The sequence below is a fragment of the Mustela nigripes genome, chromosome 10 (genome assembly GCF_022355385.1).
Source record: "Mustela nigripes isolate SB6536 chromosome 10, MUSNIG.SB6536, whole genome shotgun sequence".
NCBI classification, from domain to species: Eukaryota; Metazoa; Chordata; class Mammalia; order Carnivora; family Mustelidae; genus Mustela; species Mustela nigripes.
In genome coordinates, this window is record NC_081566.1 from 41,638,944 (window position 1) to 41,663,591 (window position 24,648).

Below are 24,648 nucleotides of genomic sequence, written 5' to 3' on the forward strand. Positions count from 1 at the left end.
TCCTTATATTACAAAATAAAACCCACCCCACCCCACCCCTCCCCACCCCAAGAAAATGACAGAGCCGTAGGAAATGAAGTTAGGTAAGTAATAACAGAGCAGATGTACTTGCATATAAAAAGAGGGAAATAGCCTTAATTGAAGGAGGGATAACATAGCAAGGCGAAGCGGAGACAATCAAGAGGCGTGCGGCGGATGCAGATGAACAGGGTCTTCTGTGTGTATTGTTAAAATAGCTTCCCCAGCCGCCTGCTGCCCGAGGAGGGTAGCACGGTCATGCCACAGACACAGGGATCTCGGTCTTGAACTGTCGTTGTGTGTTGAGGTGAAACCGTGGCTGTGGGCCTTGCAGATCGTGTATTTCCTAATGACAATGGGGAATGGAGGGTGGATTGGACAGAGAAACGTGATACAAGCCCCTGAGGACAAGTGCCTGCGGGGTGGGGGTGGGGTGGGGTGGGGCCCCTGGGTCCGTGGTGGAGAAGGTAGAGAAATAACATGCAAGTTCCGAAACATTTGCACACGCAATCCTGAGGACACAGGCATTTGTCCTTGAGCAGCAAAAACTTAACAAATATGAAGAATGGCGATCCTATGAAAACATTAAGGAAGTCTAATGAGATCTCCTGCATTTCAAACATCTTGGCTTTAACGATCGGGTCTCTCATTGACTATTTGCAGTGAATCTGTGCTCGCTAGGTGAGACCCTGCTGCCTTGAAACGGTGCTCAGCCTCTTAAACAGTTTTTGAAGGTTGTATATTACATTAGGCAGACAATGCGTGCAGCGATTTATTCAACAATTGAGACAATGTCTTTATTCCATTTCAGTTTCTTCTCCATATGGCCATCTTGTAACTTACCGAGGTATTCATGAAACTGATTTAAAAACAAAACAAAACAAGAAGCTTAGGGGAGCCTGGGTGGCTCTGTCGGCTGAGCGTGGGACTCAGCTCAGGTCATGATCTTAGGGTCTTGAGATTGAACTCCGAGTGGGGCTCATGCTTAGCAGGGTGTCTGCTGGAGAGTCTCCCTCTGCCCTTTCCCCACTCAAATAAATATATAAATCTTTAAAAAAAAAAAAAATCAACCACCCTAGAAGCAGAGAAGAACTTCTTAGTGCTATTATGAATTGCAGTATGACCAACGTGTACCAAAAGAGGGTTTCGTGCAGTTGTGTTGTAACGTCATGCAGGCTAGAGGACGGTTACTGCTTTAAAAATCTACCCGGTGCACTGCGGCAGCTAACTGCCAGTAAGAGCTTTGCACTTGAGTCTTGTCACTGAGATAACTATCTCAGCTCCCTGCAAATTTCCAAAATTCTCCCTAGGGGGACATTATTCCTCCACCCCCATCGGAGCCCATTTAAACTGTTGGTTGGTTAGAAGCTTGGGCTCTGAAGTCTGAGTGCTCTGGGCTTCATCACAGCTTCGTGAGACCTTAGACATTTTAATTTACCCTTTTGGCACCTCAGTGTCTTGGATGGTACTAGTACCTATCACACAGAGCTAGAATGAGGACTGATGAGTAATGCACAGAACTGGTACCAGGCACAGAGTAAGCACCTGACGAGCCACTGTTATTACTCTTGTAGTATAGTTATGATAATTAGTATTATTATTCATATTGCTATATTAGGATACTATAGTATACTATTAAATGCTGTTATATGAAAGACATCTGCTCTCAAATGTGGTTCTTTTTTTTTTTTTAAGATTTTATTTATTTATTTGACAGATCACAAGTAGGCAGAGAGGCAGGCACAGAGAGAGGAAGGGAAGCAGGCTCCCTGCTGAGCAGAGAGTCCAATTTGGAGCTTGATGCCAGGACCCTGGGATCATGACCTGAGCTGAAGGCAGAGGCTTAACCCACTGAACCACCCAGATGCCCCCCCTCAAATGTGGTTCTAAACTGCTCCCACAGGTGTATACAGTAACAGTTAGCAAAACTTCCCCTCCCCAACCCCCAAGGAGCTCACCTGTGAGCTTGGAAGAATCGAACTCTCCCCAGATGGGGCCCTGGGGGCCTGATTCTCCAAAGGCAGGTGCTGCTGGAGTTGGGCCTAAAGGGACTTGTTCACAGAGCCCACAGTCCTGGAGAGGGGCGCCTTCATGGGGCAACTCCAGGGAGGACGACGTAGGCCTTGGAAGGCTGGAGCTGGAGGAACAGAGGTGGGCAGGGGCACCTCACAGAGCTGGAGGGTGAGGTCCCTGGAAAGGTCTTCATCCAAGGCGGTGGAGGCAGCGAAAGGGAACATTGGGAGACGGTCTGGTCTCTCTTTTCACTCATCGTGCCCCTGAAGCTGGTGGCCCAGGGGCGTCTGCCATGCCACCACCTCCTCCTCACATTTGTGCATGAACTTGACTTTTCAATGGGTTTTTTTTCATTTATTTTCTCATCTGACTTTCTTGAGGGCTCCATAAGGTGGTAATGTCCCCATTTCACAGACCAGGAAACTGAGGTCAAGAATTTTAGTGACGTGGCCCATCTTCAGGCAGCTAGAAGGAGCAGGAGCAGGACGCAGCGGAGGCTCAGGGATGAGGGGGATGTGGTGTGGCCCCAGGTCTGTGGCAGCAGCAGGATCTGAAGCCTGGTTGTCTGCCTGAACCTGTCTTCGTGCACCTCCCCCAGAACAAAACAGGACCACACTGTTACAGAGCGCCACTCCTTTCAGGGCATTCTGCTAGGTGCTTTGTCCTCGACATTTCCTGACTACTGCCCCCTTTTACAACCCCAGCCCGCCTTGATCAGAGCACTGATCTGGGTCAGGAGCTGGAGCAGGCCAAGATCTCGGGCAGTTGTTAGTGGAGAGGAGCCGGGCCTTGTTTGTGCGGACAGCGACACCCAGCGGTGCCCGGTGTTCACACCCCGCCTCGTCAAGCCTCTGGCTCAGGCCCTGAGGGCGCTGCAGATAGAGACGCAGGCTCTGGAAAGCCATGAGGGGTTCCGTGTCCCTCCTCCAGCCCCGGAGAGGCCTCTGTCGTGAGTCTGCATCAGTCCCCATTCTGTCTGATTCACAAAGGACATCACGGTGTATAGCTCGCCTGGGGATGTCACAAAACCCCCAATATAGTATAGGACATCACGGTGTATAGCTCGCCTGGGGATGTCACAAAACCCCCAATATAGTATTATGTGTTGAACACAGACACACGCAAACAATTTACACCCATTCACACTCACACACACATTCCATTAGCTCTTTAGGAATGACAACAGATGTCCAGAATTCGAAATCAGCCCTTAGAACCAGACTGAGGTAAAATCGGGAATTAGAAGAGCCTTGCTTTCCCGCGGCACCTGGGTGGCTCAGTGGGTTAAGCCTCTGCCTTCGGCTCAGGTCATGATCTCAGGATCCTGGGATCGAGACCCACATCGGGCTCTCTGCTCAGTGGGGAGCCTGCTTTCCTCTCTCTCTCTCTCTGCCTGCCTCTTTGCCTTCTTATGATCTGTCAAATGAATAAATAAATAAAAAAAAAGAACAATTTGTGCAGCCTTTCTGATGCCCCTTGCCAAATCATACACCCCTTCTTGTACCCCAAGGCAGAAATATAGGCCATGGTATAGTCATCAAGAAAGCCTAAGAATTAAATTTATTCTCCTACATTTCTGCCCTCCGTCTCAGAGACAAATCGATGGGTTCCCAGGATCTGAGCACTGTTCAGATAATTTTCATTACACCGGACTTTGGAACAAGCCTTGATTTGGGATTACCTGGACAAAGGAGCTGACCATGGCGGGCAGCATACCGCGGACCCAGCTTTGGCTTTCGGTCAGGGGGAAGCCCGACCGCAGACCTTCTCCCCTTTTCTGCCAAGCTTGGAAACTGCCATGAGCCACAAGTTCAGCCATAGCCACAGGCAGTCACGGACAGAGTGTGAGACACACGCCGCTTGTACAAACCATTCATTTTATTTCCTGTATTGGGTTTATACAAACTTGCAAGATACAAATGCAGAGCTCACCGGGATTCTTTAGTACCTATATCTAAAAAGAATGCTGGGGAGCGGGGACACAGGCGCTCACCTGTCAGTCAGGATGCTCCTCCCCGGGGAGGGGCTCGTTGGCTAGAAAGATGCTATGGGGCCACTACAGATGTTTGGTCCCCAACAGAGATGTCCTCTGTTTGGCTAACCTTAACTTTTCTTCTAAGGTCACTTTTATACTAAATAAAGACACTGAGATCATACATTTCCTTGTATGGTTTATTGTCTAATACTAGCAGATCAAATTGGCCCCTGTATGTGCATAAATAGATATATGTATATATATGTATATTTCGTATTTTCCTTAGTTTTAAGAGCTGCCAGGTAAGGGGTGCCTAAAGGGGAAGGGAATCGATTCCGTCTTGCTATAGTCAGCCTGCCCCAAGAACATGCCTCTCACCAAGGCAGGAGAGCAAGTGTGCACAGTTTGCGACCTCAGAAAAGCTTTAAAGTGACAGTAGCAGTATTTGATTACAGCCTCTTGGTTATTGATCAGGGAGGTAATGTGCTAATTGGCAAGGCCCCAGAGTAGCAACCAGGGCCATCCCCCCCGTGGTTCCCTTCGCACCGGGCCTCCATCTGGGCCCCGTTCTTTCATAACAACATGCTCTAGGGTGGCACGAGGGTGCCAGGCTTGGGAGGTCAAGCTTCAGATGCTGGCTGGGAGCTCTGTGACGGTCCCAAACCCTTGATTCCAGATCTAGACAAAAGACTTCCATTCTGCCCAAATCCTTGCAAGGCAAGAGCCCCCTGCCTATTTTGTCAGCCACTAAGCAGTTCGGAAGGCTGAGCTGGCAGAGTTCAGCACCCCGGTGGCAGTCCACCAGAGGACGGTCCTGGGGGGTTCTTGGGCAAGGCTGAGATGCCCCCTTGTCCGTGGGACTGGCTTCAGCCCAGAAGCTGACTCTGCAGTCTGGATGCCAGACGGAGCTACCATCCCCCTTAGTTAGCAACAGCCCCCCAGAGGAAAGGTCACAGAGGGAGACAGATGTCGCAGATGTGACCCAGACCAGAAAAGGATCAAGGAGTGTGAGAAGTCCAAGGAACTTGCATGTGTCTGTGCTGAAGGACCTGTGAGCCCGAGCCGTCTCCTTTGGCATTCGCGCGCACTGTATCCTGGCTCCGTCGAGGAGTTAAATTCTTGGTGGCGTTTGGGATAGGCTGCCATTCTGTCTGCCCTTTCCAGCAGACTGGTGACGGGAGGTGGTCCTGGAGCACACTGGGGTGGGGGTGGGTGCCCGCAAGGGTGTACTTTTGTGCACACAGCTGTAAACATTTCCTTTGAGAGGATTCATATCCCGTAACCCTAGAGGGTCGTCGAGGGTTGACAGTGTAATCAAATCCTTAGACCAGGACGTCCAAGAGAGTATCCTGTCCTCTTAAGATGCTCTCTGGGTGAGCTCTGGGGACCAGCCCTTTGCAGACTAGGGGATGGGAGAAGGAAGCTCAGGGGGGGGGGGGGGTTGGACCTAGAGGCAGCTGCCCAATCTCCTCGTATCATTTGCTGATTCCATTCAGACATTGCACATTTTGAAAATAGATTTGCTTTTATAACAAAAGCATAAAATAGATCTGTCTTAAAATAAGCCCGTCCTCTCCCCTTCTTTGGATCAAAAGGCATGGGGTGTGGCTGACACAGGCTTGGGAGTGGTATGGGATGTCAAGGAGGGAAAATGGGCCCGGGCAGGAGTTCTGGGAAAGGATCAGACGCCCAAACAAATATATATATTATGTATAGATCTATAATATGTATAATCTTCATAAAACATATATTAAGGCATGTAAAGCAACATAAAGACCCAGCTTTATGAAATAAGAGGTGAGAGAAAGGTGGCAAAGGTGCAGACCTTGATCCTTGGTATTTCACATGTATTTCTAAAAATATCACTTAAAAAAAAAAAAAAAAAAAAAGGACAAAGAAAGGGAAAGGCATGGAGGCCCCGAAAGGCTATTTCTTGTGGATGGAGAAAGGTGTTGGAAAGAGAGAGTGCGCCAATCCCACCTGCTGGTCTGTGCGGGAGGAAAAAACAGGTGTGGGGTGCTTGAGCGGTTCTAAATGGGAAACATAGCCAAGGTTCATGTTCAAAAAATCTGCTAAAAGGGAAATGGAATTCCCCAGCCTGCAATCCCTCAGAAGCACGACAGTATCCTAAGCACCTAGAACAGTGCTTAGTACATAAAGGTGCTTGATAAATATTTGTTGAATGAGTTGCCATCTTTACTTGCAAATGAACCAGTCACTGGCCCCTCGCTGTGAAGGAGTGGAGAAGACATGGTGGCAGGTAAAGTCATTGTTCTTGGGGGCCACTGGAGGCTGAAGTCTCCGGGCAGCAACTCTGGCAAAGAGAATGCCCAGGGGCCCAGGTTTTTCCAGAATCACTCTCTCCCTTCCCTCCTCCCTGGCTACCATCCTCCCCAGATGAGGGGCCAGGAAGAAAACGTGAGCTTTGCTTCTGCGTCTCCTCCGCTGGCCTCCCCGGGTAGGCGGATGGTGAGACAGCCAGACCAGAAGGCAGCCCTTCCGCAGAGCCTCACCTGGTCCTCCTTGGGGATGCCTGGGACGCGGCGTGGGGCCCTAGAACCTAGCCCCCCAGATTAAGGCTGCATTTCCTTTCCGGGGCACTCTCCCAGCTGACCCCCAGCGCATTCCCGGGGAAGGGGTGCAAGCAAACGTCCTGAACATGGTTAGGAAAGACCCCAAGGCTGATGACACCTTATGTGACAGAGGTCCTTCTCTCTGCCCCTGAGCTACGGAAGGGGAGGCAGACACTGGGCCTAGATCCAGAAAGGGCCATCTTCCTACCCGCACACCCACACCACATCCCTCCGCCTTCGTCCCCACGGCTGCAGCTGAAGGTCACCACGTGCTCGCCGGTCAGTCCTCCAGGGGCCAGTGATGCACAGGCCCATGGATCTGGGGGACAAGGGGCAGGAGCAGGGCTGACAGGCTGGCTCTGTACTTGGCACTAAGCTAAGGCTCCATCCTGGGGAAACCCATCCATCCCACACCCCTTTCCACCTCCACCTCACCCTCTTATTTGCAAATGAGTCCTGCCGCTTCCCTGTCCTCCCACTTGCCTCCATCTCTCCCTCTCTCTCTCCTTCCCCTTCTCAACCTGTCCGCAGACACTGCACAGACCTGCGTGCCGCTCTCTACCCATAGCCAGCACTGTGCCCTCTGGGAGCCAAGAAGCCTCTCCCCAGCTCTTGTCATCTTGTCTTTGGCTCAAGCAGCGTGGTCAGTCTCCACTGGACCCCCAGGGAGCAACCATCAGCAGAGACGTGTCCGAGTCCCGGGTGCAGTTGGGGCAGCAGGGTGGGGCGGCGGGGAAGGACCAGATGGCAGGTACCGTCCTCAGCGTCAGGAGGGGCCGGAAGAGGCAAAAGCATCCATCTTCTCCTCACCCTAGTGCTCCCCTAGAGAGCCCAGAGCGTCTTCCCCACCAGGGCATCCTCTTCCTCAGGAAATGTTCCAGTAAAGCTGTCACCCCACCAGCCAGGGCCAGGCCTAGCCCCTCAGGACTCGGGTGCCAGCCAGGAGGTGCTGTCTGCCCAGCATCTCGGGCCCCGGCCTAAGGCCACCATGTGGTGGTGGTGGGCGTGTGGCTGGGCGTAGTGGACGTGTGGACACTGAGGTCACATCTTGGCAGCAACCCCGGGCCCCAGCCTGGCTCCCTGCAGCACCCCCACGGGAGCGCAGGGGCAGGGGGCCAGGGTGGGGGAACCGGGACCTCCGGGGGCAGAGGAGGCCTTCAGAACGTGGCTCTGTGGGGCTTCATGGCGTTGGCCTCGGCCAGAGCTTGCACTGAAGAGAAGAGAAACGGGTCAGAAAGGCGCGTCCTGGTGGAGGGACAGCTCCAACCCAGCTTCCCCAGGAGACAGAAGTCTCTTCTTGTAGAACCCTGTGGAAACCTGCCCCATGCCCCCAGCCCTGAGTGGGGAACCCATGAATGGAAGTCCATGCTCTTTTTCAAGTGCCTGGTACCAAGCGGCTGTGTATTAGGGGAAAGGGAGGCACACAGCCTTTGGCCGCTGTTGCCTTTGGTATTGTCATTTACAGGAAGATCTGGGGGTTATCTGGGAGCTTCTGAGGCAGGACTGCTGTGTATCCCAACAGGCTTGCTGGCGGACAGTGGGATAGGAGAGGCCTCAGCTCTGTCCCTGCCTGCTTCTGGAGAAGCAAAACCTACCAGCGCCGCGACATCCAAGAGGCAGCCCCGCCAGCTGGTGCTGGCCCAGCACTGCACAGGGACTGGGACAGGGACAGGGATGGGGATGCTGCGGGCTCAAGCGGATGGAGGGAGGGCTGAGAGGGGGAGCTGCACAGGGGCACTGGGGCGGGGAAACGGAAATGAACGGGGAGGTGAATAGGGGTGGGTGGTGGTGGCAGGGGTGGGGAGGCCGGGCACCCAGAGCAAGCGAGGCCCTGCCCCAGGCGGGGAGCCAGGCAGGAGGCAAGCAGAGAGGAGAGCTGAGGCGGAGCTGGCCTCGGTCCCAGGCGCCGCGGAGGGGCCCAGGGCCCCCGAGGAGGAGACCGGGCCACTGCAGGCTCTGCTGAGAACCAGTGTGACTGTGGGCAAGGCCAGCCTCTCCGGGCCAAGGCTCCGCTCGTTTGTGGAGACGGAGCAGAGCAGCTGATGGCTCCTTACCCACCGAGCTACCGTGGGTGATGAACAGTGCAGGAAAACCACACTACCCCCGATCATCAGGCCCCGCTGGGCGACTAGATCCGAGTTATCACCACGGGTATCACCTCCATGGAAACTGAGGCTTCCGCAGGGCTGGGACTGTGAACTTAGACCAGCATGCGGTCTCAGAAACATAGTCCCCCGCTATCCCTGGGGACCCCCTCTTTATCAATCCGGAAAGGGCAAACTTTGGTCCGCCCCTGAACAAATTATTACGAACCTTAAAGTGGTGACATTTGAATTAATGGATTTTACTCTATGATCGTTATGATTCCATGCTGAGAAGAGCAAAGTGGAAGGTCAGTGGGGAGGGGGGGATCCTAGAAGGAGGGGTGAGCTCTCTGCAGTCTGCAGACTCGGGCGCAACTCAGGGCGGCTGTGAGGCTAGAGACTGGCAGAGAGAACGTGTTCACAGGGCCTCAGAGGAGAACCAGACCTCAGCCAGGGTCATACTGTTTCCTCCAACAGAAGGATCCTGGCATCCAACTTCCTAGCCCCTTGCACTCCACCCTGCCCTGGACCCCAACACCTCCCTGCCCTCTGTGCACTCCCATCGCGTACACACACACAGCCACAGATGGACACAAGACATGGACCTTTCTCGTGAGCAGGAAGCTGTATCTGCCCACACAGAATACAGACTTCGAGCATGGGATCCAACAGTTTTCCACGCTTGCTGCCCACAACTCAGATATGTGTGTTTGTGTACTTCCAAATCGAACTCTTCCACGGGACCCAACGCACGTGTGACGTCACACTCAAATACATTCACAAACGCTTTCGAAACACATGTCTGTGCGTATGTCTGTATCGCGGACCCAGTGGTTAGTTGTTTGGCAACTTTGACTTCTAAAACAGTCAAAAAGTCAAAAACTGAGCCAGTGCTGTTTCAAGAAAGCCAAATATCGATGGCAACACGCGTGCCGTGAGGCTCTTACAATTATGCACAGACGAGCTCTCGGGAGGCCAGTTTCTCTTTACCTCTACACACTTCTGAGGAGCTGACCTGCTGGGTGTCTACCCCATGGGAGATCAGAAACAGAAATCAGGGGAGAAAACGGACTCGGCAGGCCCACTGATAGCTAGAAAAAGGCACAACCGAGGCAAAAACGTCTTTTGTAAAAAGTAGATAGAATACCTTTAAAAGCATAGCAGTTTGGGAGAACTTAGCATAGAGCTGTGGTCTGTACCAACTACAGCCCCAAGGGCATCCCTTCAACGGATGGGCAGAAGAAGGGTATTTATAATGATACTAAACAAACAAGAGCAAGAAAGATGAATTATGTTAAATATAAATTCTTTATGAAGGCAGAAAATTTCTAAGTACATATTAGGAATATATCTATTGAAATAGTTGAAATTTACGGGGTGCCTGGGTGGCTCAGTCAGTTAGGTGTCTGCCTTCAGTTTAGGTCATGATTCTGGGGTCCTGAGATCAAGTCCCACATCACGCTCCCTGCTTAGTAGAGAACCTGCCTCTCCCTCTCCCTCTGCCCCTCCCCCTGCTCTCTCTCTCTTCTTCCAAATAAATAAATAAATAAATACAACCCTCAATAAAAGGGAAATGTTCCAGTTCCAGTCGGGTTGAAGCCAGTATCGTACACTTAGATCAGCTCGCTTCGAAGGTGCGAATAGAGGTGAAATAGTTAAAATTCACATACGTAGCAGCTATGTATTGGACAGGTGTGATATGATAACCGTGGGTCCGCGAGTACAATCTCGTCTGTGTCCATAAATCATTGATCACACCTGCTCGCTCATCCTGGCCCTTCATGAGACCTGCTCTCTTCCCTCCTGCACACACAGATACGTGTTCACAAATATCGCAATGTATTCGCCATGCACAATGCAGACACAAATGTGTTTTATCCGTCCTCAGACTGCAGAACAAGCCAGTCCCGCAGAAATACGTGCATTCATCAACACTGCCTCCATCCATAAGCTGTACACTCGCATACACGTATGTAAACTCCAACAGCTTGCTAAATCCCTCCTGTACTCAGAGTGATCTCCCCACAACGTTCGTAGACATTCTGCAGACATACACACACCTAGCTCTGTATTTGCACTCACACGTCCTCTCCAAACATGCACCTGAATACACACAAATGCGCGTCCCTCTACAAACGACCCCCAGTATAGCCACTGCACACGACATCGTGCCACGCGTACAAACGTACACTTGCCGCGTCTTCCCCTATACCTCCTCCATGAGTCTGCACGCTCTGGGTCTGCCGACAAGTGTTCCTGACCCCGTCATGCACGCCACACAGGCATTCTCGGGCATGGCCTCCCCACCCTGTGCACGCCGCGCTGTCCTGACGACCTGCACCTGGCACTCCCACACGCACGGTCCCAGGCTTAAACCCGTGCCCACACACAGTCCTCGCTGGCCCGGGCAGAGCTGCAGCTCTGGGAATCTGGGCCAGAGGCCAAGGGGCAGCGGGGACCGTGGGCTAAGTCTGAGGTCTGGCCCTGCTATGCCATTTTTTAAATAGTTGGGGTTTTGGCAAAAGCAAAATGACGGTTTACTTTCAGCGCACAGACCCTGAAACGTAAGCTGGTGCGTATCGAGAGGGAAATCTGAGAGGCCAGACTGGGTTTTGTTTTCATGGAACCTTTGGCTGGGAAATGACAGGAGAGAGAGCCAGGGGCTGGACTGAGGGCAGAGGGAAGTTTTAAAAACAGTGTTGTGTGCGCTAACCCTTGAAACAGGAAGTTGCCTTTTGCCCAGAGCAGGAGGAATTTGATCTTTGGAAGATTCGAGTTCATTTTATAGCTAAACTACAGAGAGGTGGGCCTGAGGCCTCCGTGCAGCCCAAACTTGTCCTGCCGCCTTTGGAAGCCCATCCCTTCTCTTGTCCTCAGCTCCAGCCCAGCCAACAGCCTCTCTCTGAAATACCTCCAGCGGCGTTCCCTGGCCGCCCACTAGATGTCCCTTAGACCCTGACCACCAGTAGGTTCTTCCTTAAGGCGTAAATTCCCTTTGCTGTAGCCCGAAACCCTCTGGTTTCTAAAAATATCCACATTTAAATTAGCGAGAAAAACCGCACACAGAGCCTCCTTCCACTCCAGCTACTGGTAGGTCAACGAGTCCTCCTGCCGTCACCAGCACCGCCGCGGCCACATCGGGCTAGCACTGAGTGACCACTTACTGAGTGCCAGGCACTGTGCTGGGCGCTGAGCATTCATCGTCGCCATCGCTCACACCGCCACGCGGGTATTTTGATTTGAATTTTACAGATGAGGACGTAGAGTCCTCTCCCGGAAGCCAGAATTCAAACCCCTCTTGAGCACCAAAATGAAACGCCATCCCTTCTGCCGGGCTTCTGGCCACAGTCCCGAGCTGCCCGTGGCTGACCCCTCGCCCTGGCTACCGTCACTGAGGGCCAGCACACCTGTCTCTCTGCCTCCTCCTCCTTGCAAACCTGGCATCCTTCCCGGGCATCTCTCTGGACTGGCCTTCTAAGCTCTCCCTCTCCTTCTCTGCCCTAATCACCTTTGGTCCTGAGGAGGGGGACACATTCCACCCCCCTCCCCGTTGGGCTTCATCATGTAACCACTGCCTTTCCTCCATCCTTCACTGCCCCCCCCCCCCCCCCCATTAAGAGACCCTCTTCTATTCTTCCTGATTCTGGTCTCACCTTCTCTGGGGCCATAGCTCAGGCTGACCTCAACCTCACAGGGACTGGTCGGAACCCTCTAGCTTTTGTATCAGCGTGAAGTCTGTTCCTCATGCTCATCTTTTCCTAGCAGAGAAGTGGGTTTGGATCAGTAGCCAGGGTGATGACTGGCTCACTCTCACCTCTGGCCGCCTGCCCTTCTGTCACCTCCTATTTGCACGCAGCCAGAAGGGGAAGGGAGAGGGTACCCTGCAATGCCTGGGCCCACTCCGCGACTGGTGATGCCTTTATTCTTCCCAGCCAAGCTCAGGGATCGCCCTGTCGCTATGCCTTTCCTTGAGCTGCCCAGGGACAGTGGCGCCCTTGCTCCCTGTGGGGCTTCTGGCCGTTCCTTCCTAGAGCAGCTCTAGGAGAGCACCCCAGCTCTGAGCTCCTGGAGGCAACTCTGGCCCCTTGGCACCCCGCGGAGCCTGGCACAGTACCTGGTGCTCAATAAATGGTCGTCCTGACCTTGAGGCAGGTCTCCCTGGCCCTGTGTCTCTCTATCCCTGGCCCCCTCGCAGCACTGAGCTTCCTCCCCTGCACCTGGTCAGCCGGTCTCCCTGGAGGAGCGGGGCCCGGCCCCTCTCACCAGACAGCATGCGGCCCCTGCGGGAGGCCTCGGTCGCCAGGGCACAGGAGATTTCAATCCGCTTCTCCTGCTCCTGCAGCTGGCTCTCTGAGTCCTGGGGCACGTCCACAAGGTCCCCCTCGCCGATGGGCACCACGTTCTGCATACTGAGGAGGCACAGACACACAGACATGGAGTGGGGGGACAGGATGGTCTGACTGGCTTGGGGGGGGGGGCCGGGGGGGGGGGGGGGGGGGGGGGGGGGGGGCCTGTGGACTGAGGTTGGCGGGGTGGCCAGAGGCCTGTGAGTGGGCAGGCTCTGGTTCCCAGCAAGGCTGTCCCCAGGGGGGAGTGGGACGGACCCTGGCAAAACACATTTTGGGACCCCCCACTGCAATGTCTTAAAATGAATGAGAAGGTTCGAGTGAACATCTGGGGCAGCCTTGACGAGGAAGAGAAGTCACCAGAGGGCAACCCCCTCAGTTTGTCTTGACGACAGCATGTGCCTGCGTCCGACAGGTCTTTCGGGCACACAATGACAGCATCCCTGCCCCGGCCACAGGGCTGGGTCTGTTCCGCTGTCTTGAGCCACTCTCCACCTGCCCTCCGCTGGGGAGGCTCAGGGCTCCCACTGGCATGGGGCGGGGCACTGGATTCAAGGGCACTAGTGTCCCAGGTGCCAGGGCGGACAGAGGAGTTCACCCAGCACATTACCTGGACTTGGCAATGAGCGTCTTGATCCTCTCCACCTTCTTCTGCTTCTCCTTCAACTCCTCGGGGCTCAGGGGAGTATCAGGCTCCAGGTCAATGTACCGTTCAGGGATGAGGACTTTGTCTGGTGTGGAGAGCTGGGGAGGGACCAAGGTCACCATCTCCGTTCCGTCCCCTCCCCCCACCCCACCCCCATCCCCAGGCTTTCTCCCCCTCTGCCCTCCTGGAATTCACTCACCTCCTTATTAATGTCCACATCGTAGTGCTGGGGCTCCAGCTCCATTTTGCGAAGCCGGGCAATTTCCTCCCTCGGCGTCTCGTAGGCCTGCCCACCAGGCTCTTCCGCCCGCAGGGCTGCCTCCAGGTTGGAGATGTCCACCTCGTGGATGCTACGGTGACGACGCACCTAGGGGACAGTGCCATCATGACCACACGGGGACTCTGTCCCCTGCTGCCCATCCCTCCAGGCAGCCCTAAGCAGGCTTGTGTCCTTGCTGTCCCCATTCATCACGCCGATCTGGCTGCCACCCCGCTGTTCCCACTGTGGGACAGCTAGCCTCCTGCCACGCTGCTTGTCCAAAGCCTGCCCACCTGCAAAGGCCAAATGTCATCAATATGCCTGTCTCAGGGACTCATTACTTCCCATCTGGCTGGACCCTGTGTTCAGTCTGCGCCATCTCTCTTAGGCAGTTGGATTAGTGGATTCCTGTTACAGAAGCTCCAATCCACCCAGGAGACTGTAAACCCTTTGAGGGTAGGACTTTTAATCCTGATGTTCCTGAAATGTTATTTCTGAATCATTTCAGAAATGATATTTCTGAAATGTGGTGGAAAGAAAAAAGGCAGATGCCTGGGGCTACTCCCAGCTCCACACTCAACAGCCATGTGGCGCAGGAGTCCTGAATTTCTCCTGACTTCGTTTCCCTACATCTAAGACAGGGGTGGTAATTCCTAACCTGGGAACTGAAAGAACTAAACAAAATAACGTGAGATTCGAGAACCACATGGCGCCACGTGGCAGGGCCCTATGACAACCCTCTTCAGTAGACCCATCCCAGGGTCTACACAGAAACACACGGAAAATGCTCTAGAAACACGTGTGAGTGACGGCTCTCCCTGGGTGCTGAATTTTGCACTATGCTCTATTAACTGAATTTTCTATCATTCATTTCAACTGAAACAATCAACACACTCCCTTTTGTGAATTATTTTTCTTTAAACACATACAAGGAACACTTTGCCACCATGTATCTTCCGCCTAGTGGGGAGAAGGCTCCCCCCGTTCTCCCAGGTGCCCAGCTTGGGTCCTTCCCAGGCCCATCTCTCATGCCCCCCCGCCCCCAGCGGCTCCAGTCCAGGCTGGTCATGGACTGGGGGAGCTCCGTGTTGGGTAGATGCCCCGCCCGGCCTGAGGGAGGCTGGGAGGACTTTACCACTTTGTAAGCGGGCCGGGCAGCGGGGTCGGGGGCCGGGCTGGCTGGGCTGGCCGGGCTGGCCGGGAGCTGCAGGCTCCTCCGCTTCTCCTTCATAGAGCCGCTCTGATGCCTCCGCATGCGGTCAATCTGCTCCTCCACACTCATCTTGACCTTGCCCTCAGTGGGGAACACGGCACTCTTGGGGCGCTCCTGCTGCAAGGGGAGAGCAGGCTCTGACGGGTGCCCATCCCCCACTCCCGCTTCCTCATCTGCCCTAATGCCTTCCATGTCCCTTCTCTGGGAAGCCTGTCTGTGGTGGGTTAAAGAATGGCCCCTAATGGGGTGCCTGGGTGGTTCAGAGGGTGAAGCCTCTGCCTTCAGCGCAGGTCATGATCTCAGGGTCCTGGGATTGAGTCCCGCAGGGAGCCTGCTTCCCCATCTCCCTCTGCCTGCCTCTCTGCCTACTTGTGATTTCTGTCAAATAAATAATTTTTTTTTAATCTTAAAAATAAAAAAGGCCCCTAAAACACATGGGCACAGTCTAACCCCCTAGAACCTGTGAATGTGACCTGATTTGGAAATAGGGTCTTTGTGGGTGTGGTTAAGGTAAGGATCTCGAGAGGAGAGCGTCGGGAATTGGAATGGACCCTGCGTCCAGTCTTAGGTGTCTTTGTAAGGGACAGGACGGAAGACACAGGGTAGAAGGTGATGTGAAGGTGCAGGCAGGTACTGGGGCATTTTGTCCATAAGCCGAGGAACACCAGCGACGCCCAGCAACACCTGACGCTGGGAGACGGGCATGGGATGGAAGCCCCCTAGGAGCCTCCCCAGGAACCAACCCTGGGGACACCTCGATTTTGGACTTCTGGCCTCTGCAACTGTGAGAGAATCCACTTCCTCTTGTTTCAAACCCCCAAGTCTGGGGGGCTTTTTCATTTCCCAGAAGCCCTAAGAAATGAGTCTACTGCCTTAGGTCCGCCCCTTTGACTCTGATCACTGATTTTTGCTGGATTTGTAGTTCATCGCTGGCACATTATAATCATTTCATTATTATATAGTATACATTATAATATAGACTATTATAAGGGGTACCTGGGTGGCTCAGGCAGTTGAGCGTCTGCCTTCCACTCAGGTCATGATCTCAGGGTCCTGGGAGCCTACATCGGGCTCCCTGTTCATCAGGAAAGTCTGCCTCTCCCTTCTCCCTCTGCAGCCCCCTCCCTGCTCATGCTCGTTCTCCCTCGAATTAAGAAATAAAATCTTTTTAAAAAATAATAATTTTGTTAATTATTCTTTCTTATGCGTATCTTCCTTGTCCCTTGTCCCTTGCCATGTCTCCCTGATGGAAGACTTCTCCACTGGGGCTCTGGTCATCCTCCCATTTATCTTGCCTTCCTCCTCCAGGTCTGGGTTTCTTCAATGGTGGACAGATGCGGGGGACACACAAAGGCTCCTGGGCCCCCAGAGCAACTCAGGCCCGCCCGGGCCCACAGGCTGTGCTTACCCGGGAGGACAGTCCATTGGTGAGCCCGTCGGCACTCCTTCTCACCACCCTTAACGGCGTTAGCTCTTCATCAGCGGGCGACTTTGTCTGAGGAGGCACAATGCCAACTGTAGGGAGACAGAATGGCCAGTGGGCCTTCTTGAGAACAGTGGGGCAGGGAGACGGGGAGCCTGCTTCTCCAGGGAGGCCCAGTCCCCACTGTGGCAGAGAGGAAAGGCCCAGGATGGGTGCGTACTCGCTCTCTTTGGCTGTGAAGGAGCATCTCTCTGGGCTCTCTCCGACCCTTGGCTTTCCTTCTAGGGCAGGATGGGATAGGAAGTACCTTTGTTGAGAGCTGCCTGCTTCTCTGCCTCCACCTCTTGCCTGGTGGGCACAAGGTTGATGTCTCTAGCGGTGTCCAGGGGTGAGGTCTGGTGGGGGTCTTTCTTGTTCTGCTCATGGCTTGCCTTGAGCTGGGGGAAAAAAATGAGAAGATGGCCCACGCTGTAGGGACTGCTGGGAACTTGGCCCTCAGGGATGTTTCTTTGGTTTCAATGGTTGGAGCACAGAGCCTTGAAAACACAGGAAGAGGAAACTCTGAGTGTGCCTGCTGGGAAGTGGGCAGGGACGCTGTGGAGCCTCCCACCCGGGCCACCTTAAGGCCGGCTTATGTTGGCTCTTCTCGTGCAGTGAGGGCTCAGGACTTCCAGGAGGCCCTCAGCCGAGGCCCACAGAGAGGCCCCTCAACCTGACCAGGCCTTTTGGCAGGGCCAAGAAGCCCAGACTTGCTGTGCACCAGACAGAAGGAATGGCTGGAGGGGGAGGGCTACAAGAATGAGGTTCTCTGAGGATTCTGTCAGGGGCCCACCCAAAACCTGAGCAAGAGAACCAGGTGGGCTTTGGTACCAAGATTCTGGGGGGCAGAAGTGCACACTTAGCTTGAGGGCTTGCAGAATCATGGAACTAGAAGGGGCCTCAGACACCACCGGCGCCCCCTCTACACTCCCACGGGACAGCTAAAGGGTCTAAGTCTTCGTGAGGGACACACAGAAAGACTGAGCCCGAGGCCAGTGACAGAGATGGGTGAGCCCCATTGCCTCCCCTCGTCTGGAAAGCGGAGGTGACCCTGCCTCTCCGCCCCGCTCAGCGGCAGCCAGCCCCTCAGGGGCTGCGTGCGTCTTGGCAGCTGAGCCGGGATGAGAACATGGCGCCCAGTTTTAGACGCAGCACTACCCACCCGCAACCTCTTCCCTAACTGCACCTCCGTCCTGGGGAGGGAGGCTGGGGAGCCAGAACAGGGCAGCTTATAGCCCAGGGCCGATGAAACCCAAGAGGACACAGGAAAGGCAGAGAGACAGACAGTATGGAAGGACCAGGGTCTGAGGTGGACAGGAAGGGACTGCAATGGCACCAGCCATGGCAGGTCCCTTGATCTCTCTCGCCTGCTCGCACTGGGAGGAAGTGGGGCACACCACCGCTCACAGCCAGGAGCTGCCCAGGACCCCGGGCATGGGGTGGGTGACACTCATTTTTCCCCTCTGTCCACAGAGAGCAGAAAGAGGAAAGCCACCCCCTTTCCTTATCCTAGAGTCTGACCGGGGGGGGGGATGGTGGTGGGAAAATTCATATTGAAATGATGGAAAAATTGTTCCATGTCCTGCCTTGCCCCCTCACCTGCCCCTTTGCCCTGCTCCCTCCGCCCCTGCCCTCCAGGACCCAAGGGGGCTGGGTACCTGACCCCTGGCTGGCTCGCCACTGCGGTGCCAGGCAGGGGAGCTGGGGTATGGCCAGAAGCGGCTCTCGCTAGGGAGTGGTGGCACGTTTGGAGGAGACTCCAGGGGGACGTAGGCTTTGGGGAGGGGGGGCCGCGGTGGGCCGGGCTCCTGAGGCAGAGAGAAGCCAGAACATTAGGAGGAAGGAGAGCAGCCACTGTGAGAGCAGGAGAAAAGATTGTTAGCAGGAGACAGATGACATCGCGGGGACCCAGGGCTGGCCCCTAGACCACCAAACTCCCACCCGTGTCCTGGAGGGAACTCCAGCTCCAGAGTGAACGCTCAGCCTGGCTTCAAGTCCCTCCTCGGCTGTGCCCCCACCTGTGCACTGCTCCCCACTGTCCCCCAATTTTTCTCCAAAGCTCCCTGCTCACTGGCCTCACTATCACCCTGGGCACATTCACACCCTCTGTCTTTGCTTTGACCTCCTCTGCTGCCTGTGATGCATCTCCCTTGCTCCTCTACCTGTCCCAGTGAAGGTTCAACCTTCCCCTCAGAACATCCGGGCCGTTACGATCCAACCTGAGACACACACTGCCACGTTCCAGAGGCTGGCTGCTTCCTATAAATCGGTCTTGGTCCCCGCCTGGACACTGGGCTCCCCGGGAGAAGGGCCTCGGGCATGCGCGTGTATGTTTCCGAGAGGGCCTCACTGCATCCCTTGCCCCGTGTAGAGCCCCATGAGACACCAGCTAGGACACCGCGCCCCATGCCCACCCTCAACCCTCTCACATGCCGGGACAGTCCTGGATTTAAAGTCCCACTCAGCGCTGGGGATCTTTGTTAACCGTTCTTATGCTGAGGAAGAGGCTTCCCTGGACGGAGGCTGAAAATGATGAATGCTGATGAGGGCAAGTAAAGGGAAAAATCTGGAAGCAAGTTCCCCAGACTGGGTGTGAGAACGAGCACCCTAGACAGAGCCAAAGCACTAGGCCTGGAGACCTCGGGGCGGAGACGGGCATAGTCTGTGTCCTTCAGGCGGAAGAGGACCTGGTTCTCCCTCCCTTCCCCACCTACCTGCTACTCCATTTTCTCAGCTTACCTCGCTGGACCCGGGCTTGGTGGGGGACCCCTGGGAGCCGGACACCAGTGAAAAGGGGCTTAGGGGGCTGGTGAGACTGGCGGAGCTGAGAGGGCTGGCGGGGCTGTTGGAGCTGTAGGTGGCCGTGGGGCCGAGGCCTCCTGGGGGCAAGCAGAGAGGAGAGATGAGGGATGGATGGGGTAGGGGTGTGCCCTGGCATGGGGGTGGGCGCCGTGGGTGGAGGAGGCTGGGGAAGCCCCAGCGATGTGGGAGGGAGGTTTCAGGGCTACCCAGGCCTGATGGAGGGACTTAGTCCAGGGCTGGGGAGCAGGCTGGCTGTGGAGAAGCACGTTGGGCAGGGGTTAGATGATGGATGGAAAGGACACTGTTGCCTCTGAGATGGCAAAGAAAGCCAGCCCAAGTCCCAGCGTTTCCTATCACCACTGGGCCGCTAGGCTTGGGTGGGGGTGGGGTGGGGAGGCCCAGGTGCTCTTCAACCTCTTCTGGGGACGAATCTAGACTATCAGGGTCCACGAGGTTCCTGAGTGGCATGATTGGTCTGATCTGGTCTGTTCTGGGGCAGATCCCAGAAGCCTGAGAAGGCCCTGACTAGCTCCGAGCCCAGAGTGAGGGCCTGGAGAGGGGGGAGTATGAGAGATGTGGGCTGGAAGCCAAAGACCAGAGCATTTCTGCTGAGCCGTCAGGAGGCTGGCGGAGAAGGCTCCCACCTCTGTGCTTGGCCGTGTCGGTGCCCCGGGATGGGTTATTCTTCCTCAGCCCCTCCATCACGTCCTGGATCCTCCAGATCTCCTTCTGGATTTGCCGGTTGACCACCTCATTCTGGAACCACATGAGAGCGGGTCAAGGGAGGTGGCCACGAGGAGTGCGCCAGCCTTCTCCCCGCATCCCTCTGGGCCGGCAGGAGCCCTGCCCACGCACATGCTCCCACGTCCCTTTGGTGCGTTTATCTTTCCTGTGGGAAAGCCCCAGAGGAGATGGCCCAGTCATCACAGCCCAGAGGCCCTTTAGGTAAACCTGCAGCCTCAGCTTCCCTGGGGAGATCAGGGTGGTCTTAGAGCAAATGCCCCTCTAGGTGGACAGTTGAGGGTAGCGCGTTGTCAAGGGCAAGGGTATACAATTGACTAACGTTCCTTCTAGCCAAACGGCCCTTTTGTAATACCGACACCTAATGTCTGCTGAAGTAGTCACGAATTATGTTCAGTTAGAGTTTGCCCTCAGAAAAATCACAGCTACCACCTATTTAGCCTCCCCGCAGTCCTCCACCCCATGCACCAGGCTTTGCAAGGGGCCTCGAGTACACTTAACTCCTTCCGGCTGCACAAGAACACTGTGCGGCACAGGCCTCAAGTGTCCCGACTTTGGAGATGGAGAGACTTGTGCCCACGATCCTGTTAGTAAGCAGTGTGACCTCCTTCTGAGTCTGGGTCTGTCTCGAGAGCTGGTGCCCTCGACCAGGATGCTTCCTGACCCCCTAAAATGTTTGTATTGCAAGTCAGGCTTGCCCGCAGGACACAGAGGCATTCAGGTGCTCTGGATCCGGAGGGCCTTCACCTCCCCCTCCCTAACCAGCTGCAAGGGGGGTGATGAGGTTCATCACCCAGAGGAAACTAGGGGCAGTGGGGGGCATGACCTGCATCGGAGAGACAGGGCTTGCAAATCTAGCGAGAGCAGATGCAGAGCCGGCGTAGAGAAGATCAAGGGAGGAAAAGAACAGGAACTCCTCAAGGTCAATGTGTGCGGTCTCCCGCCTCCAAGCAGTGTTTCTAACCCATCCTGGGAAGGGAACGCTCCTTCCTATCTCAAAGGTCCTGAGTGGTTGGCTCCGGCACTGACTTCTCCTTCTGAGGTCGTGAGAGACAGCTGCACATAGGCCTACGGCTCTACCCGCATGTGGACTGAAACCCTTATCCAGACCTACATCCGTATCTATCTCGATGGGTTCAGTCCTTCCAGTCATAAAGTATCTTCGTCTAACCCAATGCTTCCATGTATCTGCTTTACTCCTTTCTCATGATCTGATGGAACTAAAGAAGATTCCACATGGTCTTCATCCCGAGAGTGTCTCTTTTACGTGGATGTGAGCCTTGTCTTCTGTCTTAGGACAGATGCCTTGTCTCAAGTCTCTGAGATCTCGGAAACAAGAAAGGAAGCCCCTTTGGCCCAAAGGAGAAGGGAAGGCACACTGACCCCCTCCTGCCCGGGGGCCCTCTTTACCTGCACGTCCAAATTGAGCTGTTCCCAGAGGTCATCGTGCAGGGCGGACACCTCTGACTCAAGGCTCTCATACTCTACGGTGCTGTTTGTCAGGGCCTGCAACAGGGGGCGGCTTTACGGAGACAGTGGCCATTGCCGAAGTCTTCCTCCCCACCCATCCCTACACAGGGCCCAGGGCCAGGGTACCTGGGGCCTCGCAGGGCTTAGAGGAGAGCACAGAGGGACAGGAGGACAGGTCCCAGGGCTGAGACATTCTGATGATAGCATAACAGTGGCCCACCTAATTGTAGGCTAAAACACAGAAACCAGAATCCTCTCCAGATGTGGGGGATAGGATCATACCATGCCCACACCCTCCTGGTCTCCCCAGACTGGGTAACCCCAAGCGTAGGGCAAGAAGAGAGGAAACCCAAAGGTGTCTGCTCCCTTGGGGTTAGAGACCTTCCGCCTTTCTGGGCCATGTTTTGCTGGGCCTTTGGCCGCAGCACCCCAGAACTTTCCGGGCAGTTGGTCCTGCAGGGTCTGCCCTGAGCCCACGGCAAATGACCGGGTCAGCAGCCCGGCGTCAGTGTCCCGGTTCTCCAGGGGAGAGGACAGAGGAGGCAGCAAAGCCGTGAAAGCAGCCCATGAGATAAGGAGCCCTGGACTTTGCCCTGTCCTGAACAATAGTAGGGCAGGAGTGGTTTGGGGAAAAGAAGCCCGTTTCCTTGCCGGAGACTCTCTGGAGCAAGCTGGCCAGCACGCTCGCTGCCTATCTGCAGGGCACTATTAATATTAAGAAGGTCTTTTGTTTCTGCCCCTTCAGGTGCTCCTGGCCACCGTGTTGAGTGGGAAGCGAAACAGCACAGCCCGGGAGGGGTGGCACTCCCGTCCCAGTGCAGATGGCCAGACCAGGGGATGGGAGGTGGGGGCAGGGGGAGTTACCGTGGTGGCCTGGGACAGCTCCACCCGGATGTTGATGAGCTGGTTCTGTAGGGACTCTTTCTTGTGCAGCAGCTTCTCGGGGTAGGCAGGCTGGTTCCCAAACATCTCCAGCTCCTGGTGGGTCCCCATCAAGGCACTTTCCAGGCTCTCCTGAAGAAAGGCAGGGGAATGGCCGTCAGCGGCTCTGGTGATTCCTGTCCGAGCCCCAGCAGTTCAACCCAGCACTTTCATGGAGGTTGTCCCCACCGGTCAGGCCGATAGAAGAGCTTCCGCAGTCCCAGTTAGGGAAGGGACAGAAGTGTAAGACAGGGCTCTGTCAGCTCCGAGTGGAGAGTGGAGACGGCACCCCACACCTGTCTGTGCTGGGCTCCCCACACCCCCCCAACTCCAGGGCACCCCCCGGCTCTCACCTTCTCAGCTCGGAGCTGCTGCACCAGTCGGTCCTGCTCCCTCACCACCTTGTTCTGCTCGCACAATTTGCCCAGCAGCTTCTGGGGGCCCGAGGAGGTGGGAGGAGGGGAGGGAGAGAGAAGGGGGTGAAGGACATGGTTTTGACAGGGACCTGGGAAATGGGTCGGCAGGGCCTGGCCTCTGGATACCTCCTCCTTTCCCCTGCTGAGGAACCCTAGGCTTTCTTCACTTTGACCTTGGAGGCTCCTGGGAACAGGAAGATGGTCTTCACCTCGGGAGACCTCCCAAGGACCTACTGAGAGGGGGGATGTGCTTATTCTCTGAGGAAGTCAGTCAGTGGAGAGGGGAGTTCAATGTTAAGCTCCTGTATCCCCCTTCTCCTAGGGGTTCCAGTTCCCAAAGGGCTGAGGAGATAATGTGGCTGGCCTCCGGGGCCTCCCAGAGGGGCACCGATGGGAGGGTACACGGGGCATCTGAATCAGCAGTGTTAGGAAAACCAGTGACCCATGTAAATGGTTCTGCAGGCTCAGAGGACTCTTTTCTCCCCTCCTTCTGGGGTCTCAGAAAGGCTGACACTGGGATCCTCCTGAGGTCTGGCCCTCGCCTGGATGGAAAGTCTCCCAGGCCTCCTGGGTAGATCCTTTATCCAGGCAAAACTAGAGGTGATGGGGAGGAAGTTCTAGAAAGACTTAGGCTTTCTAATATCCACACCTTTATTCATGCCATCCCTCAAATACCCCCGTGACTCATTTCTAATGGCCACATCTTGTCTTCTGGGCCTTTTCACTCCCAGGCCCAGCTCACCTGTTACCTGCTTTGTCCCTGACCCACCAGTCCACATGGTCTCACTGCCCTGCCCTCCTGCAGAACCCACTGTCCGTGCCCGTTGGCCATGAACCATAAGGGGCCACCTGCTGCTACCTGGCATCTCCCACTACCCAGGGCAGGGCCGTGTGCTTCCCTCTTGTGGTCCAGGGGTGACTGCCATGCTGGACACAACGCAGCCTGGCCTCTGCCCCTCGTAATGAAGTCTTTGTTCCTGGAATAAGCAGATCCCACTGCTGGAGACAAGAGGGTCTAGGGCTCCGTGGGGAAACACACACACAGCCAGCACGGCGGGGCGGGGGGCGGGGAGGGGAGGAACGAGAAAAGAAGGGGCATGAGGAAGGGGCAGGCAGAAAGTTGTCTTTGTGCTGAGAGAGGGCATGAGTCAAAGGCATGAAGAGCCACCAGAAGGACAGAGATGAACGGAGGAAAAGCCCCAGCGGAGGAGAGCGAAGATGAGGACGACAGCGGGAGGGACTGGAGAGGACAGAGGAGCAGGAGAGCTGCTCTTACATCTGTGTCTTGCTCGTTTAACTTGTAGGTGTGGAGACCGTCCCGGAACACTTCTGGGTACGGAGGGACCTGCAGGAACACGAGGCCGGTTACAGCAGCAGGGGACGGGTAGGGTGTGCGGGGATGGAAAAGCAGACAGCCCTTGCTCCATTCTTGTTGGAAATCATGGTCCGTCAGCTCTGGTAGCTTCCACTCCGGGACCCCGAGCTAATTCTTTGTCCCTGGCTGGGAAGCCTGGCATGGCCCCATCTAGGTTCCTCCCCACTGTTTAGGCTGATTTCTGGAGATAGCGACGCTGCTCAGCTCCGACTCAGGATCTCCTCTCTCCCCATCCCCAAGCTCTAGATCTACCGTTGAGAGGGACTCCAGGGGTGTAGACATCCCAGATGGCTTATTGGGAACAAGCCTGAGAACAGCAGTTAACAGTTGGCTG

The 24,648-nt window shown here is 55.3% G+C and overlaps 1 protein-coding gene across 16 annotated transcripts in view; it reads right to left on the minus strand.

Annotated features, from left to right (window-relative positions):
- Positions 1-3,900: 3,900 nt before the first annotated feature.
- The window catches only part of PLEKHA6 (pleckstrin homology domain containing A6), a 141,990-nt gene continuing 121,242 nt past the window's right edge, over positions 3,901-24,648 (minus strand). For 13 of the 16 annotated variants that reach the window (XM_059413177.1, XM_059413175.1, XM_059413180.1 and 10 more), the window contains 14 exons: positions 24,216-24,284; positions 22,877-22,957; positions 22,467-22,616; positions 21,543-21,638; positions 20,036-20,147; positions 19,329-19,468; positions 18,248-18,397; positions 16,858-16,987; positions 16,536-16,642; positions 15,050-15,244; positions 13,855-14,022; positions 13,620-13,753; positions 12,927-13,072; positions 3,901-7,789 (listed from right to left, as the gene is read on the minus strand). In XM_059413177.1, coding sequence (XP_059269160.1) covers positions 7,737-7,789; positions 12,927-13,072; positions 13,620-13,753; positions 13,855-14,022; positions 15,050-15,244; positions 16,536-16,642; positions 16,858-16,987; positions 18,248-18,397; positions 19,329-19,468; positions 20,036-20,147; positions 21,543-21,638; positions 22,467-22,616; positions 22,877-22,957; positions 24,216-24,284 — 1,731 coding nt within the window. In that variant the 3' untranslated portion in view covers positions 3,901-7,736. The remainder of the gene's footprint in view (positions 7,790-12,926; positions 13,073-13,619; positions 13,754-13,854; positions 14,023-15,049; positions 15,245-16,535; positions 16,643-16,857; positions 16,988-18,247; positions 18,398-19,328; positions 19,469-20,035; positions 20,148-21,542; positions 21,639-22,466; positions 22,617-22,876; positions 22,958-24,215; positions 24,285-24,648) is intronic. The other 3 variants (XM_059413181.1, XM_059413191.1, XM_059413190.1) reach the window with 1 other exon arrangement.